This window comes from Megalobrama amblycephala, linkage group LG14 (assembly GCF_018812025.1).
Source record: "Megalobrama amblycephala isolate DHTTF-2021 linkage group LG14, ASM1881202v1, whole genome shotgun sequence".
NCBI lineage: Eukaryota > Metazoa > Chordata > Actinopteri > Cypriniformes > Xenocyprididae > Megalobrama > Megalobrama amblycephala.
The window spans coordinates 6,529,004-6,545,116 of NC_063057.1; the positions used below are offsets into that span (position 1 = coordinate 6,529,004).

Below are 16,113 nucleotides of genomic sequence, written 5' to 3' on the forward strand. Positions count from 1 at the left end.
AACCATTTTTGACTGGGTGAGAAGAACATTTTAATAAAGTAATACTAAATATACTTTTTCACTATAAAGAACCTTTTGTGCACTGGAAAGGTTCCATGGATGTTAAAGGTTCTATATGGAACTAAAAAAGAACCTTTATTTTTAAGAGTGTAATCATTTATAGATAATACACAGGTAATATCGTCTAATAAAACTGCTTCACACTAGTTATGAAATATTGGTGAACATCGTCGAGCTGAGCAAATATTGATTTAGGCTGTGTGTCCACTAAAGATGAAAATGCCATATTCACGCCCAGTGCGTCTACAGAACAATGACAAAAGTAAACTGGGTGAATCTATCAAAAATTTTAGAGCTTTTCCATGAACGACTGAAACTCACCTGTGGTCTCGAGTGTCCGGCAGCTCCCGATCCAGAGACATCTGGTCACTGAGGAAGGCATTAGCCGTATTTCTGAAAGAGGTCCTTATTTCCTCTGATCGTCCTTAGAAAGTTCCACAGTCCATTTCATGAAGAGATACGAGTTCTTTACTGGCTTCTTCTCATTTCTCACTTTGAGTTTTCTCTCCTCTGCAAGAATTTGTGTTCATTGAGAATTCAAATTCTACAACAACATTGAAGCAAAATAGATCTCAGTAACTCACCCACGGCATACAAATGAGCCTCCAGTTTGTCCAGCTTCTTGAGGAGAAGTGCACTGTGTATCGAGAAGCTCTGCTGGACTTGGTGAAGCTGCTTCTCTTGAGTTTGGATTTCCATCCTCATCAAACTCATATAGAGAAACACCACAGCAACAGACAAGACTGAAAACAAACTCTTCACACAGTAATTCTCATCATTTTGAACGCTCGAGCATTTCATTGAATAAAGACTTAAACTTTGACCTGTTCATCACGGTAAGTTATCATATGGTTTGAGAGAACCAAGAAATACACAAGTCATATGGACTATTTTTAGTCCTTTTTGGAGCTTCCCACTCATTTGTTGTATGGAAAACAACAGTCTGGATGTTCTGCTAAATATCTCTATTTGTGGTAAGTAACTGATGAAAAAAAATGTTTGGTTACTCCTTTAATAGACATTGACATTTTGTAACAACATGCCCCATTGAGGGCTGTTAGGAATAGGACAGATTACATAGAAACATGAAACCATTTCTAAACATTTCAGTAGTTTAAAAGCACATTTGCATATTCACACATCTCTGATGTCAGTTAACAGTCACATGACATGCAAGTAAAATTTTCTTGTGTTTTATTTTGATTTTTTTTATTTTAAAATTTGTTACAGCTGCAACATAAATGAATGCGTGCTCACTCACAAAAAAGGTCATATCAAACAAAAATAAATTAAAAATATTATAATGAAAATCAGTAACAAATGGATCAAATTCAGAAGTGGAAAAGTACAAAATAAACAAAAATAACTAGATTTAGTTCCCTCTAAATTACCTTAAAAGAAAAAGAAAAAGAAAAAAAAAGCACATCAAAAGAAAAATACAACACAACTTCCCTTACTCCCTTAACCCAAAACATAGAACAAACAATATATGCAAAAGAAATGGCGTCACACTCCCTACTTCCCATAACTGAGAATTTACAAATGTAACAGCAAGTACACACAATCAGAGAGGAAACTAAGACAGAGCAAAACAAATGACACGCATTAAGGTCCTTTTCACTGATACCTAATCAGATCTCTGCTGGCTTGAGTGCAGACCACACCTTCTCCTGCACAGACACACTCAGAAACACAACATACACATACTTCTAAAAGACATCAGATGTAACAAATTATTTATTTATGGGGCTGCAAGAACTGTGTGAATTTGAACTGTGAAAATCATAATTTTTCTCTTAAACCCTCTTTCCGATTATCAATTCTATTTTTACTTTCTCATCAGCCATATAATATTTTTGTGCCATTTTTAGTACCTAATTTTTTTCAGTTCGTAGCTGCATTAATTTTTTTAGCACCAACACTATCTGTGATGTTTCTCCAGCGGGCTCCAGTGTGTCAGCTGCGTTTATCTAAATTGATTAAATCTTGTGTTTCATAAGTCCTGAATTAAATTCTGTATCCTCCAGTGCTGGTTTCTGCACTCCTGAATAAAAACGTTTTTTTCATATTTTCCATTCTGCTCAGCGTTGATCTCCAGACAGCGTTTGGTTTCTCTGTTCTGTATGGCCTCTCCCTGAAAAACAAACAAGAAGAAGAACATTTTCTCATGCAATATTCAGATTGTGATATACCACAGTATCCTATCAGTATTTGGGGTTTGTTCACCTGTTTGAAATCCCAGTACATATGTTTTGTTTTTTCAGTGTCTGAACACCAGGACAGCTCTGGAAACCTGCCTGAGCCAGGATCAATTAGACAGCGTCTCCGATCATGTAAATGTGTTGGCAAGTGGCCATGAAGTATCTCACCATTTGCTGTATAGTAAAATACCTGTGTGAGAAGAAACTGAACTGCATCAAATATTCCTCAAAAATAAAGAGAAGAGAAGAGAAGAGAAGAGAAGAGAAGAGAAGAGAAGAGAAGAGAAGAGAAGAGAAGATTACCTGTGAGGAAAAGAAATGACATGGATATAAAATGGGAGTGTTCTCCTCATCTGGCCCCTTATCCAAACATAAACTTTTTTGCAGGTCATTAATCAGCTGTGTGATAGAGATAAGGACATTATATTAAACGTCTCTTATGTAAAAAATCTCTTGAGTCAAAGTGAACTGTATGTCACTCACCGCTCCATAAGCAATTATATACCTCTGACTTAACTCAGTATAGACATTTTCCAGATACCATTTGAATGGTTTGCATTTCAGTCTCTCTCTCAGTTTCTTTCTCTCTGAAACATCACCGATGTCTATTCCATGATTCTGTGGGAAAACAAGAGAACAGATAAGCTCAAGACTCCTAGAAGTAGTCGAATCTTTTCATTAGATTTACCTGTATGGGGACACCCCAGGCCATGTGGACATTGCTCTTGTATTCGTCCATCCAAACTTCTGCCACTCTGAGGGCATTTCTCTTCATTACACTATTAAGGTCAGGCATGTAGGGTTTGTGCGCCCTTTCAATGTGGGCAACTTTAGAGCAGGGAATAATCTCTATACTTCCTCCACAAAGCCACACCTGAGCCAAGAACAATCAACACTGAATATAGTAGAATATATAGAGTATAATATAAATCAGTAGTATGTTCATGCACTTTACCCGTATTCCTAATTCAACATTCTCTCCTCCATACACCTGCATCCCTCCATCCAGAGTCCCAATCTCTCCAAAGAACAGACGATCAACCACGAGTATTCCCATTACAGAGGGACTCCTGGAGAACAGGCGGAGAGGACGGATTTAATAGAGTACAATTCAGCAACATCAGCTCAACAGCACGATTGTCAGCGTGAAACTGCTTTCATGCAACAAGAACTTAAGGAGGCCATATGATGCTATTTTAGGTAATTAATTTGTTTTTTGGGTGTACTAGAATAGTTAACATGCTTTAATATTCAAAAAACACACTATGTCCAACAGACTGCAGCCCCTCTATTCCCAGTCTGTTGGACATGCTCTGATTTCCACAAAGCCCCTCCTTCCAAAAAGCCTAGAGAGCTCTGATTGGCCAGCTGACCCACTGCTTTGTGACTGGCCAAAAACAGAGCACAAAAACTCCATAATCGTGTCTCACCATCTTTATTAATACACCTTATAGTGGTGCAGGAATGAGGTCAGAACCAGTGTGTCTCAATCAACTCCCTAGTTCAGTAGTCAGGGAACTGATCAGGAAGTCAGCCATTTTAAGGGCTCTCAGTTGCAAAATCCTTCCAGGGCACTGAAACCTTCGCTCCTTAAAAAGTCCCATAATGCCCCATGAAAACCAGGGAGCATCGATGCTCACGTGAGGCAACCCACTACACATATAGTGTAATACACAAAATATCTAATTAGCAGATAAGACAGTTTGGGGTGTGAGTGTGTGCAGTTTACGTTGTAGAAAAAAATCGTATCGTCAAGTTGTTTACCACAGGCTTTATTTTAATCATAAATGGAAAAAACCCTATTATAAATCCCCTTTATTTCAGAGGAACCGATGGCGAATTAGTCCAGGTTCTCACATGATCCCGATGCTGTGAGGGACAGACTTACCATGTTTTCAATGGCATTCAATGTAAAAAGCTGTATTACGCTCCTAGATTACTTATAACTTTCCACAGCTTCCATGTTGTCTGGAGTTTTTTGTCAAGTCAAGTCAAGTCACCCTTATTTATATAGCGCTTTTTACAATGCAGATTGTGTCAAAGCAGCTTTACATTGATAATTGGTATATAATTTTCCTTTTAAAGAATAGTGTCAATGCAGGCAGATCAAAAGCACTGTTGAATAAATGTCAAGGATACTGTTGAATATCAAATGTCAAGTCAAATTAAATTAAATTAGGGCTGCACAATTAATCGTATTTTAATCACGATAACGATATCTGCTTCTCCCGATTGATTTCAAATAACCGTCATGATATTGGCCCACTCTATGAAAATGAACATAATTTGGAAATATTGGAAGTAATATTAGGAATTTCGCTGTTTTATCTTTTGAAGTTTCTAAAGGTTTCACCAGTTTTCATAATGTTGATCAGCTAGAAATGATTGTTCTTTGCTTTACAAATTTGCCGGGCAATTTGAATCTGGTTTGTCTTATTGCAAACGAATTTTTGTTGCTTTAAAATCTAATGTGAATACATATTACAAAGCGCTCACCAAAACCATGTTTTGTATTGATTTACCATCTAACGAAGTTATCATAGTTGGTTAAATTAAGTCGTTGTGCCACCTACAGGCCTTTTGGGTGAATTGTAGGTTGGTAAAGAACTTGCAAAATAGCCATAATTACATTACTCTTTTTGATAGAATAAACGTAATTAATAATCGTGATTATAATTTTGAGGAAACTGTGGCACTGGCTGTCGTGTCGATGAGGCCTTCACAATGGATGATCTAGTCGACTCGATCTCTGCTGATACAGGGCTGCGTTGTGGTCGTATCAAGGCGCCGGTCCTCGGTCTCATCTGGATACGGCCCGAATCCGGTTGACTACAGTAAACCTCGGGATAAACAGAAAGACTAATATTAGCGTAGATGCCATTCTTTTTCTGATGTAACGAGTACATCTGGTGTTATAGGAAGTGTTCCCGGTTCCGGCTGAACTAATTTATGCAGCCTAATAATCCTTTAATGGATTTGAAAATATAAATTTATAATGTGTTATGTGTATGCCAGGTTAAAGAGATTTTTAGTCTAGATTTAAACTGACAGAGTGTGTCTGCATCCTGAACAATGCTAGGAAGATTGTTCCACAGTTTAGGTGCCAAATAGGAGAAGGATCTACCACCTGCGGTTGATTTTGATATTCTAGGTATTATCAGCTGGCCTGAATTCTGAGATCGCAATAAACGTGAAGGACTATAATGCATTAAGAGCTCGCTTAGGTACTGGGGGCTAAACCATTTAGTGCTTTGTAAGTAATTAACAAGATTTTAAAATCTATACGATGTTTAACAGGAAGCCAATGCAGTGACGACAGAACTGGGCTAATATGGTCATACTTCCTAGTTCTAGTAAGAACTCTAGCTGCTGCATTTTGTACGAGCTGTAGTTTATTTATCAAGCGAGCGGAACAACCACCCAGTAGAGCGTTACATTAATCTAACCTCGAGGTCATGAACGCATGAACTAACTGTTCTGCATTCTTCATTGAGAGCATATGCCGTAGTTTAGATATATTTTTAAGATGGAAGAATGCGTTTTTACAGATGCTACTAACATGGCCTTCAAATGAAAGATTGGTATCAAAGAGCACACCCAGGTTCCTAGCTGACGACGAAGACTTAACAGAGCAGCCATCAAGTGTTAGACAATATTCTAGGTTATTACGTGAAGAAGTTTTCGGTCCAAAAATTTGAATCTCTGTTTTTTCTGAATTTAGTAGTAGGAAATTACTGGTCATCCAGTTTTTTATATCAGCTATACATTCTGTTAATTTTGTGAATTGGTGATTTTCGTCAGGGCGCGAAGGAATATAGAGCTGAGTATCATCAGCGTAACAGTGAAAACTAACGCCATGCTTCCTAATGATATCTCCCAAGGGTAGCATGTACAGAGTGAAAAGCAACGGTCCTAGTACTGAGCCTTGCGGTACTCCATATTTAACTTGTGATCGATATGACATCTCATCATTTACTTTACATTTACAAACTGATAACGGTCAGATAAGTATGATTTGAACCATGCCAATGCAATTCCACTAATGCCAACATAGTTTTCAAGTCTATTTAAGAGAATATTGTGATCAATAGTGTCAAATGCAGCACTAAGATCCAGTAACACTAATGGAGAGATACAACCACGATCTGATGATAAGAGCAAATCATTAGTAACTCTGACGAGAGCAGTCTCAGTACTATGGTACGGTCTAAATCCTGACTGGAAATCCTCACAGATATTATTTCTTTCTAAAAAGGAACATAGTTGCGATGAAACTGCCTTTTCTAGTATTTTTGACAGAAAAGTAAGATTTGAGATTGGCCTATAATTGACTAATTCTTTAGGATCTAGTTGTGGTTTTTTAATAATAGGTTTAATAATAGCCAGCTTAAAAGTTTTTGGTACGTATCCTAATGACAAAGATGAATTAACAATATTAAGAAGGGGATCTATGACTTCTGGAAGCATCTCTTTCAATAGCTTAGTTGGTATAGGGTCTAACATACATGTTGTTGATTTTGATGATTTAACAAGTTTAGACAATTCTTCCTCTCCTAAAGCAGTAAATGAAATGAATTTTTCCTCAGGGACACTACAATGCAAGGTCTGACACGATACTGTAGTAGACGGTTGCATGGTTATAATTTTCTCTCTAATATTATCAATCTTGCAAGTAAAGAAGTTCATAAAGTCATTACTGCTGTGCTCTTTGGAAACATCAGAAGTTGAAGCTTTATTTCTTGTTAATTTAGCCACTGTATCAAACAAATACCTAGGGTTGTGTTTATTTTCTTCTAAGAGTTTTGAAAAATAGGCAGATCTAGCAGTTTTGAAGGCCTTTCTGTACTCAATCATTTTCTCTCTCCACGAAATGCGAAATACTTCTAGTTTTGTTTTCTTCCAGCTACGCTCCATTTTTCTGGCTGCAGTTTTTAGGGCCTGAGTGTGCTCATTGTACCATGGCATTGGATTAAATTCCTTAATCTTTTTTAAACGCAAAGGAGCAACTGAATCTAATGTGCTGGAAAAGACAGAGGCAATAGTTTCTGTTGCAACATCGAGGTCTTCTAAGCTGTCTGGTATGCTAAGGCGATGAAACTGATCAGGAAGATTATTTATAAAGCGATCTTTAGTGGTAGAAGTGATGGTTCTACCATATTTATGGCGGGGAGGCAGTTTAGCCGCTTTCACCAAATGTAATATACACGAGACTAGATAATGATCTGAGAGGTCGTCACTCTGCTGCAGAATTTCAACGCCATCAATATCGATTCCATGTGACAATATTAGATCTAAAGTATGATTACGACAATGAGTGGGTCCCGACACGTGTTGTCTAACACCAATAGAGTTTAGAATGTCTGTAAATGCCAATCCCAATGAGTCTTTTTTATTATCTACATGGATATTAAAATCACCAACAACAAGGACTTTATCTGCAGCTAGTACTAACTCTGATAGAAAATCAGCAAATTCTTTAATAAAGTCTGTATGGTGTCCTGGTGGCCTGTATACAGTAGCCAGCACAAATGTCAGCTTACATAATGTTACGTAAAGCACCATCACTTCGAAGGAATTATATTTGAAAGACTTTTGACTAATACTGTAAATATTACTATAAATTACAGCAACACCTCCCCCTTTGCCTTTCTGTCGAGGATTGTGTCGATAATCATAACCTTGAGGGCTGGACTCATTTAAAGTAGTGTAATCGTCCGGTTTTAGCCAGGTTTCTGTCAAACACAGCACATCTAGATTATTGTCTGTGATAATATCATTTACAATAAGTGTTTTTGAAGAAAGTGATCTAATATTTAACAATCCAAGCTTTATCATTTGTTTATCATTATTATCTCGATTTTTTATTTGTTGAACATCAATAAAAAATTTTCCATTAAATGGGTTTGGAAGTTTTTTGTTTTTATTAATTCGGGGTACAGACACAGTCTCTATGTGATAATATCTAGGTGTAAGAGTTTCTATGTGTTGGGATTTATCTGACTTCTGTAACGTGAGGCAGCTAGCAGACGGTCGGTTTAGCCTGTCTGTCTGCTTCCTGACCTGGGATGTAGTTTGTCATGTTTCAGCTCTAAGACTATGTGCCATATTACTAGAGAGAAGAGCAGCACCATCCCGGGAAGGATGAATACCATCTCTTTTCAACAGGTCAGGTCTGCCCCAAAAACTTTTCCAATTATCTATGAAACCTATATTATTCTGCGGACACCACTTAGACAGCCAGCCATTGAGTGATGATAATCTACTAACTATCTCATCACTCCGACGAACAGGAAGGGGACCAGAGCAAATTACTTCTCCTGACATTGTACTTGCGAGTTCACACACCTCTTTAATGTTAAGAGGTCGTTAAAAACGATGTTTTTTTAATGTTAAAAACTGGCGAAGTCAAACATCATTTGTGCCGACGTGAATAATAATTTTAGAGTATTTACGATTAGCATTAGCCAGCACTTTTAAATTTGCTTTGATGTCAGGTGCTCTGGCTCCTGGCAAACATGTGACTATGGTGGCTGGTGTCTCTATTTTCACGTTCCGTGTAATAGAATCGCCAATTACTAGGGCACTGAAAGATTTTTGTCTACTGAAAGATTTTTGCTGTGTTTTGTCAGAAGAACAAAAACACATTAGATAAAAGTAGAACCAACTGAAGAGATGTATGTCTATCCCTCACAGCCTCGCTTTCATTCCCGTTAAAAATCATAGATGGTGCTGGTGTGAATAAGTTGTGGACTTCAGTCGGTGCGATAAGAATTGTGGACTTCTTATCTGGATTTCGGTCGATGCGTTTTGGGCAGGACTGGAGCAGTTCTCTGTTAGATAGAATAAATACCTTTTGTGGCAAACTATGAGCTTTGTAAATTTGCAGACCTTATACATGCATTAACAGATATGAAAAGGAAAACATTAAAAAGAATCAAATTGCCTCTTTAGTACGGAGTCACATCTTAAACACAATATTGCACAAGACATACTCACTTTCCTGGCTGTGAAGGATCGTTTTGATCATACCACTTCTTTGGGAATGCCACGTACATGCACCAGAGAGCCCAGTCAAAACCATGAGCAGAGGCAGCATAATTTGTCACTTCCAAGTCATAGTAATTCACTTTGTCAAACACGGGGCTCAGGACCAGTGTGCGATCAGCTTGGATACGTGCAAGCAGTGGCTCCGCCCTAAAGTGAGAGAGTACTTGAGAAAATGTGATTTCATTATTACACTGTCATTTGAGCAAGTTTACAAGCACATCAGTAAGGTGATAACTCACAAATATCAGCTTATTGAAATAACCAGTTTCCTCATTTACATGCAAACAATGCAAGTAAAATGCATTTTCATGACTTTAATAATAAATCAAGCTATTTCCCTATAGTGACGTCAAAACAAACGTTTACATGCACACAATTATGCTGATAACTCACAAATATCAGATAACTGAAATAACCAGTTTTCCCCATTTGCATGCAAACCAGTAGCCTGACAACACAAATAAACTGTTTACATCAAGTTTCAAGTTTCCTTTATTTATAGCACATTTAAAACCGCCACAAGACTGACCAAAGTGCTTCACAAGAGAAACAGCATCATAAGAGTAGTAAGATCACTTAAAACATACTATAACAAAGAACCAGAAAAAAGAAATAAAACACAAATAGGAAATATAATAGGCAGGAATATAAAATCTAATAGGCCAATGAAAACAGATGGGTTTTTAGAAGAAACTTAAAAATGGTCTGACTAGGAGTCATTTGGATCTCCATAGGCAAGTCATTCCAGAGGCGAGGACCGATTACAGAGAAGGCACGGTCACCTCTACGCTTAAGTCTGGAGTGAGGGATTAAAAGAAGGTTCTGGTCACCAGATCTCAGGCTTCTCGAGGGGATGTACTAATGCAGCAATTCAGATAGGTAGCCAGGTGCTTGATTGTGTAATGATTTAAAAACAAACAATAAGATTTTAAAGTGTATTCTAAATTGAACAGGCAACCAATGAAGGGCCTTTAAACGCGGAGTGGCGTGATCCCTTTTTTTCTTTTTTAGAAGAAATCTAGAGGCAGCATGACTTAATAAATTAACAGAATTATGGACTACTCCCCTGAAACAGGGAGATCTGCGAGTGAATTGGAGTGAGTAACCCCGTTCTATTATCCCCAAAATCTAGGCTTGTCATGCCTAGAGTCGAGTGGCAAATGGCTGAAGTGCCTCAAGCTGCATTTCTTGCTGAAGTGGGAGAACAGCACCTGTTACAATATTGAGAGAAGGAGGAAAGCTTGTTTGTGAGAATGTAAAAATTTTGTTTGGTTCGCTATCACAGCGATAGGGGGTTTGGGTGCGCAAACTTCTAGGGTGGGCCCAGAACTGGCAGCAATTACATTGTCTCTCCAGTGCCATAAACTGAAGAGGAGACCATAAGGTAGGCACGTTTTGAGGGTGGTCCGGCCTCAGCAGGACATAACCATTTCCTCCTCCATCCTGAGGCATCAGGACTGCTTTGGCTGTACAGGGTTCAGTTCTAGCTTGGGGCAGGGCCCATGCCGTTTTGGAAACGGGTAGCGTTTTGCTGGACGGAGGCATGGCTTGACTTCAGGCCCCCCTTGCGGCTGGGGCTTTACAGGGGCTGAGGCTGGCTTGGGTCGCTACTGAGTCAGCTGGTCCTTCTTGGAGCGCCTGGAGGCGCTGGCCCATAGCCTGCGATGACCTCTGTGCTGTGACATAGCACTCCGCGAAGCCATTCACCACAGAGCTGAACAGGCCTGACAGTGAGATGGGGGAGTCCAGAAGAGCCATCCTGTCAGCGTCTTTAATATCCATGAGACTGAGCTATAAGTGCCGCTCTAGCACCACTAGGCTGGCCATTGGCTTGTGCAGTGGCTTTAGTAGCGTGCAGGGCCAGGTTTGTTCCGGGCCGAATGGAGCTGGACGCTGTAGAGTCGGCTGCTGGCGGTGCCTTGGCTGCAGGAACCATTCGGCTGCGGACGGGCTCTTCTGGGGCCAACCAGTCTAAGCCGAACTCTTCTACAGCTTTTGAGAGGACTCAGTTTCTTTAGGTGGCGGAGGGGCAAAGTCATCACTGGAGTTCGCCCACTATTTGCACTCAGAGGTTTTCATCAAACTCGTTGTCAGACCTGCCGAACAAGACCATGCCACTCGCACTAGATGAGGGGCACTGATCTTTGTAGGTGAAGAGATCAGGGGACTCACGCCGTTGAGGGAGAGCAAGGCATGCAGGCACTGGGCCTTTGTGGGCTCACTTCCGCCTCGCTGCTCAGCCTACCGGCACCGTTTTTTCGTACGCCTTGGCTCAAGAGGGGATGGAGATGAGTGAGCAGACGGGTCACTGAAGAGCATGATCCATGTGCGCACCGTTGCAAAGCTCAGCTTCTCACAGTGTGGGCAGCTGAAATCCAGAAGAGCCATCTCAGCCTAGGCACGGCCTACTCTGAGTCAGATACGCAAGTGATTGCGTTTTGATGTCACTACAGGGATATAACCTGATATATTAATAAAGTCATGTAAAAATGGTTTATTTGCGTTGTTAGGTTACTGGTTTGCATGCAAATGAGGAAAACTGGTTATTTCAGTAAGCTGATATTTGTGAGTTATCAGCTTACTGAGCTTACTATTAAAATAATTTTTGTTAATTTAAATAAAGCTGAAATACAATGAAATATAAACTTAAAACATAACAAAATTACTAAAACTAAAAAAAACCCTAAAAGCCAATTCAAAATATTGATAAATAGGCCTACTAGTTTATAAAAAATTCTAAAAGAACACTGCTTTGCCCCAGCAATATTGTTTCAAGACAGAACATCGTTTAGCTGAGCAAATATTGATTTTATTGCCAGACACTGAAGTCAGCTGAGCAGTTTCTCACCATTTGACATGGACCTCAATGTGGGCGTCCAAAATGGCAACCACATCCCCGGTGGCAGCCTTCCAGCCTGAGATTCTGGCCTGGGCCAGGCCTTTCTGCTCTGGATGGGTCACCATCTTCACCAGGCCTGGGTGTTTCTCATTGATGGAGCTGATATAAACATGCAGCTGTGTCTTCAGGTCTTCTGTGAAGACATACATCCAGAATGACTCAGTTTGTGTAAAATCTGAGACTATAGGGTTTGATGAGGTTTTGAGAGGAACAAACCATTTTTGCTGTGGTCGTCCACCATTATGATCTCTTTCAGCAGGTGGGCTGGAGTTCTGTTGATGATGCTGCAAATGGCTCTTTGAATGACAGACAGAGCCTCATCCAGATAAATCAGCACAACGCTGATGGAGGGCAGATTGTGTGGATATTCACGTCCAATGCATCTACAGAACAATGACAAAAGCAAAATGGATGAATCCATCAAGAACGTCAGAGCATTTCCATGAATGACTGAAACTCACCTGTGGTCTCGAGTGTCCGGCAGCTCCCGATCCAGAGGCAACTGGTCACTGAGGAAGGCATTATAGCCGTATTTCTGAAAGAGATCCTCAGCCTTCCTCTGATCGTCCTCAGAAAGTTCCACAGTCCATTTCTTGAAGAGATATGAGTTTGGAAACAGCTTCTTTGCTGGCTTCTTCTCATTTTTCACTTTGAGGCTTTTCTCTTCTGCAAAAATGTTTGTGTAAGTCAATAAAACTTTTTATTCTGGTATACCAATGTGTCACAAATTCTCCATGTCTGGACTCTTGTGGTATTTTCTGTTGTGTGTTTTGTATTGTAGTTCATTGTAGTTTTTTCATGTTGATTTTAGTTCTCCAGGCATTTCCTATCTGCCACGCTCCATTGTTACCTTGTTAAGTTAGTCTTCCCTGTGTATTTATAGTCCTTGTGTTCACTCTTGGTTATGAGTCATTAACGTTTATATGTGGTTCTTTGTTTTCCGAGTTCTGTTATTAAATGTCCTTGCACGTCTGGCTCATTCCACACCTAACGTTACACAATGAAGTTGAAACATTACAGCTCACTTTTACAGATTTCTGTTGTTTTATCTAATTGAAAATCATTGTGTAAGGCTTGATTTTCCAGATAAGGCAAAAGCTGAGATCAAACACCCAGCAATAAAAACTCATCTGGAGGGAAGATCTCAAAGAAATGGCACAGGACACCGCCTTGCCCAAACTCTCCTCACTCATCTATGCAAACCCATTGGGAAAATTCTATATCCAGAAACCTCCATGCAGTGATGTGTGAGTGTCTTAAAAACACTCACGCACCACTGTGTGTATGCACTTCTTACTCTTAATCTTTGAGCAATTGATGTTATGTATTATTTCTGGATTGGCTTTAAATTGTCTAACTATGTAATTGGCATGATACATTTTTACCTAAACTGACAAAATGTTATATTTGATTCATTCTGGACTCTCCTGAAATTATTATGACCAGTAGATTACGAGGAGGCTGGTGCAAAGTTAAACTGAGGGCTCATGAATGAATGGAGCAGTAGGCACGTCATCTGAAGACCTTTTGATTTCACTTAAAAAAATTACACTTTTTGTTATGAGCAAGCAGTGCACGGCCTACTTAAAGGTAATATATAGCTCACCCTGCATCCTCAGAGTAAGAATAATAACTGTTTGTGTCTGTGAGATCTGCGCAAACCCGGGGAATGTGACTCTGTGCTGCATTGGATCCCTAATGAACGAATAATTTAAAGTACATCCCGTACCCTGAATAATCAAAGATCTAAATGAATACATAATCAATAGTTATGATTAATTCCTAATTGGAAACACAATCAAAATTTAATAAACATTTGAAATTGGAGTCAAATTAAGTGCGCAGCTAAAGTAAAACTGAAAACTAATTTTAAAAATTAAGTGAACTTCACAGGAGCGCTGAAAGACATACACACATTATACCTTCGCCCAGACCGTTGGGCTGATGGGTGGTTCTTACAATTGTCTACAATTTTTCTTCAAAATAGTGATTAGAATAAATTTTATTTATCTCAAGAGTTGAATAATACTTTTGAAAAATGTTTATCATCATGTTTTTAAAAAGATGTTTAAAAAGAGATAGCCCAGTCATATTAGTGACCTACACTTCTGAAAATTAATCATGGTTTTATAAGTGTAGTAACCATGTTAACCAATGGTTAAACTATGGTTAGTGTAGCAAATCCATGGTAAATTTTTAGTTACCGTGGTTTAACTATAATAACCATGTTTTTTTGTTTTGTTTTTTTTTGTAGTAAAAAAGGTTAATATAATATTCGTAAGCAAGTCTGCTCTCACATCAACACAACACGCATGCACCCTGATGCTCTTGTGAATGTGCATTGGAGATTAATATTTTGTAAATAATGTGATAAATAATTTTTTTTTGCACAAAGCACTTGCATCGCTTCATAAGATTGACATCACAAGATTACTTTTATGATGTTTTTACTACCTTTTTGGGCCTTGAAAGTGGTAGTTGTGTAGACTGTCAATGGATGAATAAGCTCTCAGATTTCATTAAAAAGAGCTTCATTTCATTTGTGTTCCGAAGAAGGTTTGGAATGACATGAGGGTGAGTAATTAATGACATCATTTTAATATTTGGGTGAGCTAATAATTTAAAATTACATCAGACATAGATAGATAGATCGATAGATCGATAGATAGATAGATAGATAGATAGATAACCAAATCATTGTTTTGAGTGTGAAAATATAGCAAAAGTAACACAGAAATTCAAAAATAATGTGACAATTTGACATGAACTTGTACACTCCGTGCCAAGAAGGGTCAGAGCAGTATATTCAAAATTATGGAGGGCATACTAAGAGCTAGAATATTATACATTTGTTGAATTAAATCTAGGGTGTACTCATCTCTGCAATCCTTAATTTAAACAAAATTGGCTAATTTACTTATTTTATGTCTATTAATGACATATATTTCTCAGTTTTTATTATGTATATGTTTAATACATAGACAGATAGCAAATTAAGACATTTCTTAAAATATCTTTCATGTTCTTCAGAAGAAAAAAAAGCCATATAGGTTTGGAATTGCATAAGGTTGAGTAAATTATGACAGAATTGTCATTGTTGGGTGGAATTATTAGAATATAAATAGTGTAAATTTTGATTTCATAACTTTAAAGAGCGCTTAAAGGGTAACATGTAAAACAAAAGGTGGTCAGAAATTATTTTTGGAAAAATTTGATTACAAAACAGTTAGAAACTCACCCACGGCATATAAATGAGCCTCCAGTTTGTCCAGCTTCTTGAGGAGAAGTTCGCTGTGTAACGAGAAGTTCTGCTGGACTTGGTGAAGCTGCTTCTCTTGAGTTTGGATTTTCCAATTGACAGAGCTCATATAGAAAAACACCACAGCGACAGACAAGACTGGAAATAAACTCTTCACACTAATTCTCATGATGATCAGATTAGCCAAATCATAAAGTTTCCAAGACGTTTTCCTTTTCATGTATACCAGTTAATCTGTGTTAGTCACGGGCTCATGTTGTACTGTTAGATTTTCAGGCACTAATGCTTGCTGAGTGTTTTTTTGTTTGCTTGATTGTTATCAGTCTGATCATATTATTGGAAAGTAATTGGGAGGGAGGAGACCAGGACATTGAATCCTGGTAGTTAAATACTAGGTACAGCTTCGAAAATATTCACTTTACCAAACTTTCTGAACCTCGATATAATTTATTAAAATGAAACAGTCTGGCACTGTCCATTAACACTCAATGAACATAAACACAGGTCTGTAGATTTTGGACGGCAGGCTGAGTATAAATCTGCAAATAATCTCTTGCTAAAATGTCCATTTGATACAAAAAAAAAAAAAAAAAATTTATAAACATTAAAAATGTAATTTTCTCATGTCATGTGTTTTTAATTTCGAT

General features: G+C 38.4%; 1 protein-coding gene across 4 annotated transcripts; it reads right to left on the minus strand.

Annotated features, from left to right (window-relative positions):
• Nucleotides 1–1,058: 1,058 nt before the first annotated feature.
• Nucleotides 1,059–15,758, minus strand: LOC125244623 (probable polypeptide N-acetylgalactosaminyltransferase 8). 4 transcript variants are annotated; one of them, XM_048154743.1, is made up of 12 exons: nt 15,446–15,758; nt 12,669–12,873; nt 12,424–12,590; nt 12,157–12,337; nt 9,258–9,455; nt 8,927–9,091; nt 3,217–3,331; nt 2,950–3,135; nt 2,745–2,879; nt 2,565–2,660; nt 2,287–2,451; nt 1,059–2,194 (listed from the first exon to the last, which is right to left on the minus strand). In XM_048154743.1, the coding sequence occupies exons 1-12, from the start codon at nt 15,684–15,686 to the stop codon at nt 2,054–2,056; spliced, it is 1,995 nt and encodes a 664-aa protein (XP_048010700.1). In that variant the 5' UTR covers nt 15,687–15,758; the 3' UTR covers nt 1,059–2,053. The 4 variants fall into 4 exon arrangements, with proteins under 4 accessions (XP_048010700.1, XP_048010699.1, XP_048010702.1 ...); XM_048154742.1 differs by having other exon boundaries at nt 12,157–12,340; nt 15,446–15,756; XM_048154745.1 differs by lacking the exon at nt 8,927–9,091 and having other exon boundaries at nt 15,446–15,756.
• Between the last annotated feature and the right edge of the window lie 355 nt (nt 15,759–16,113).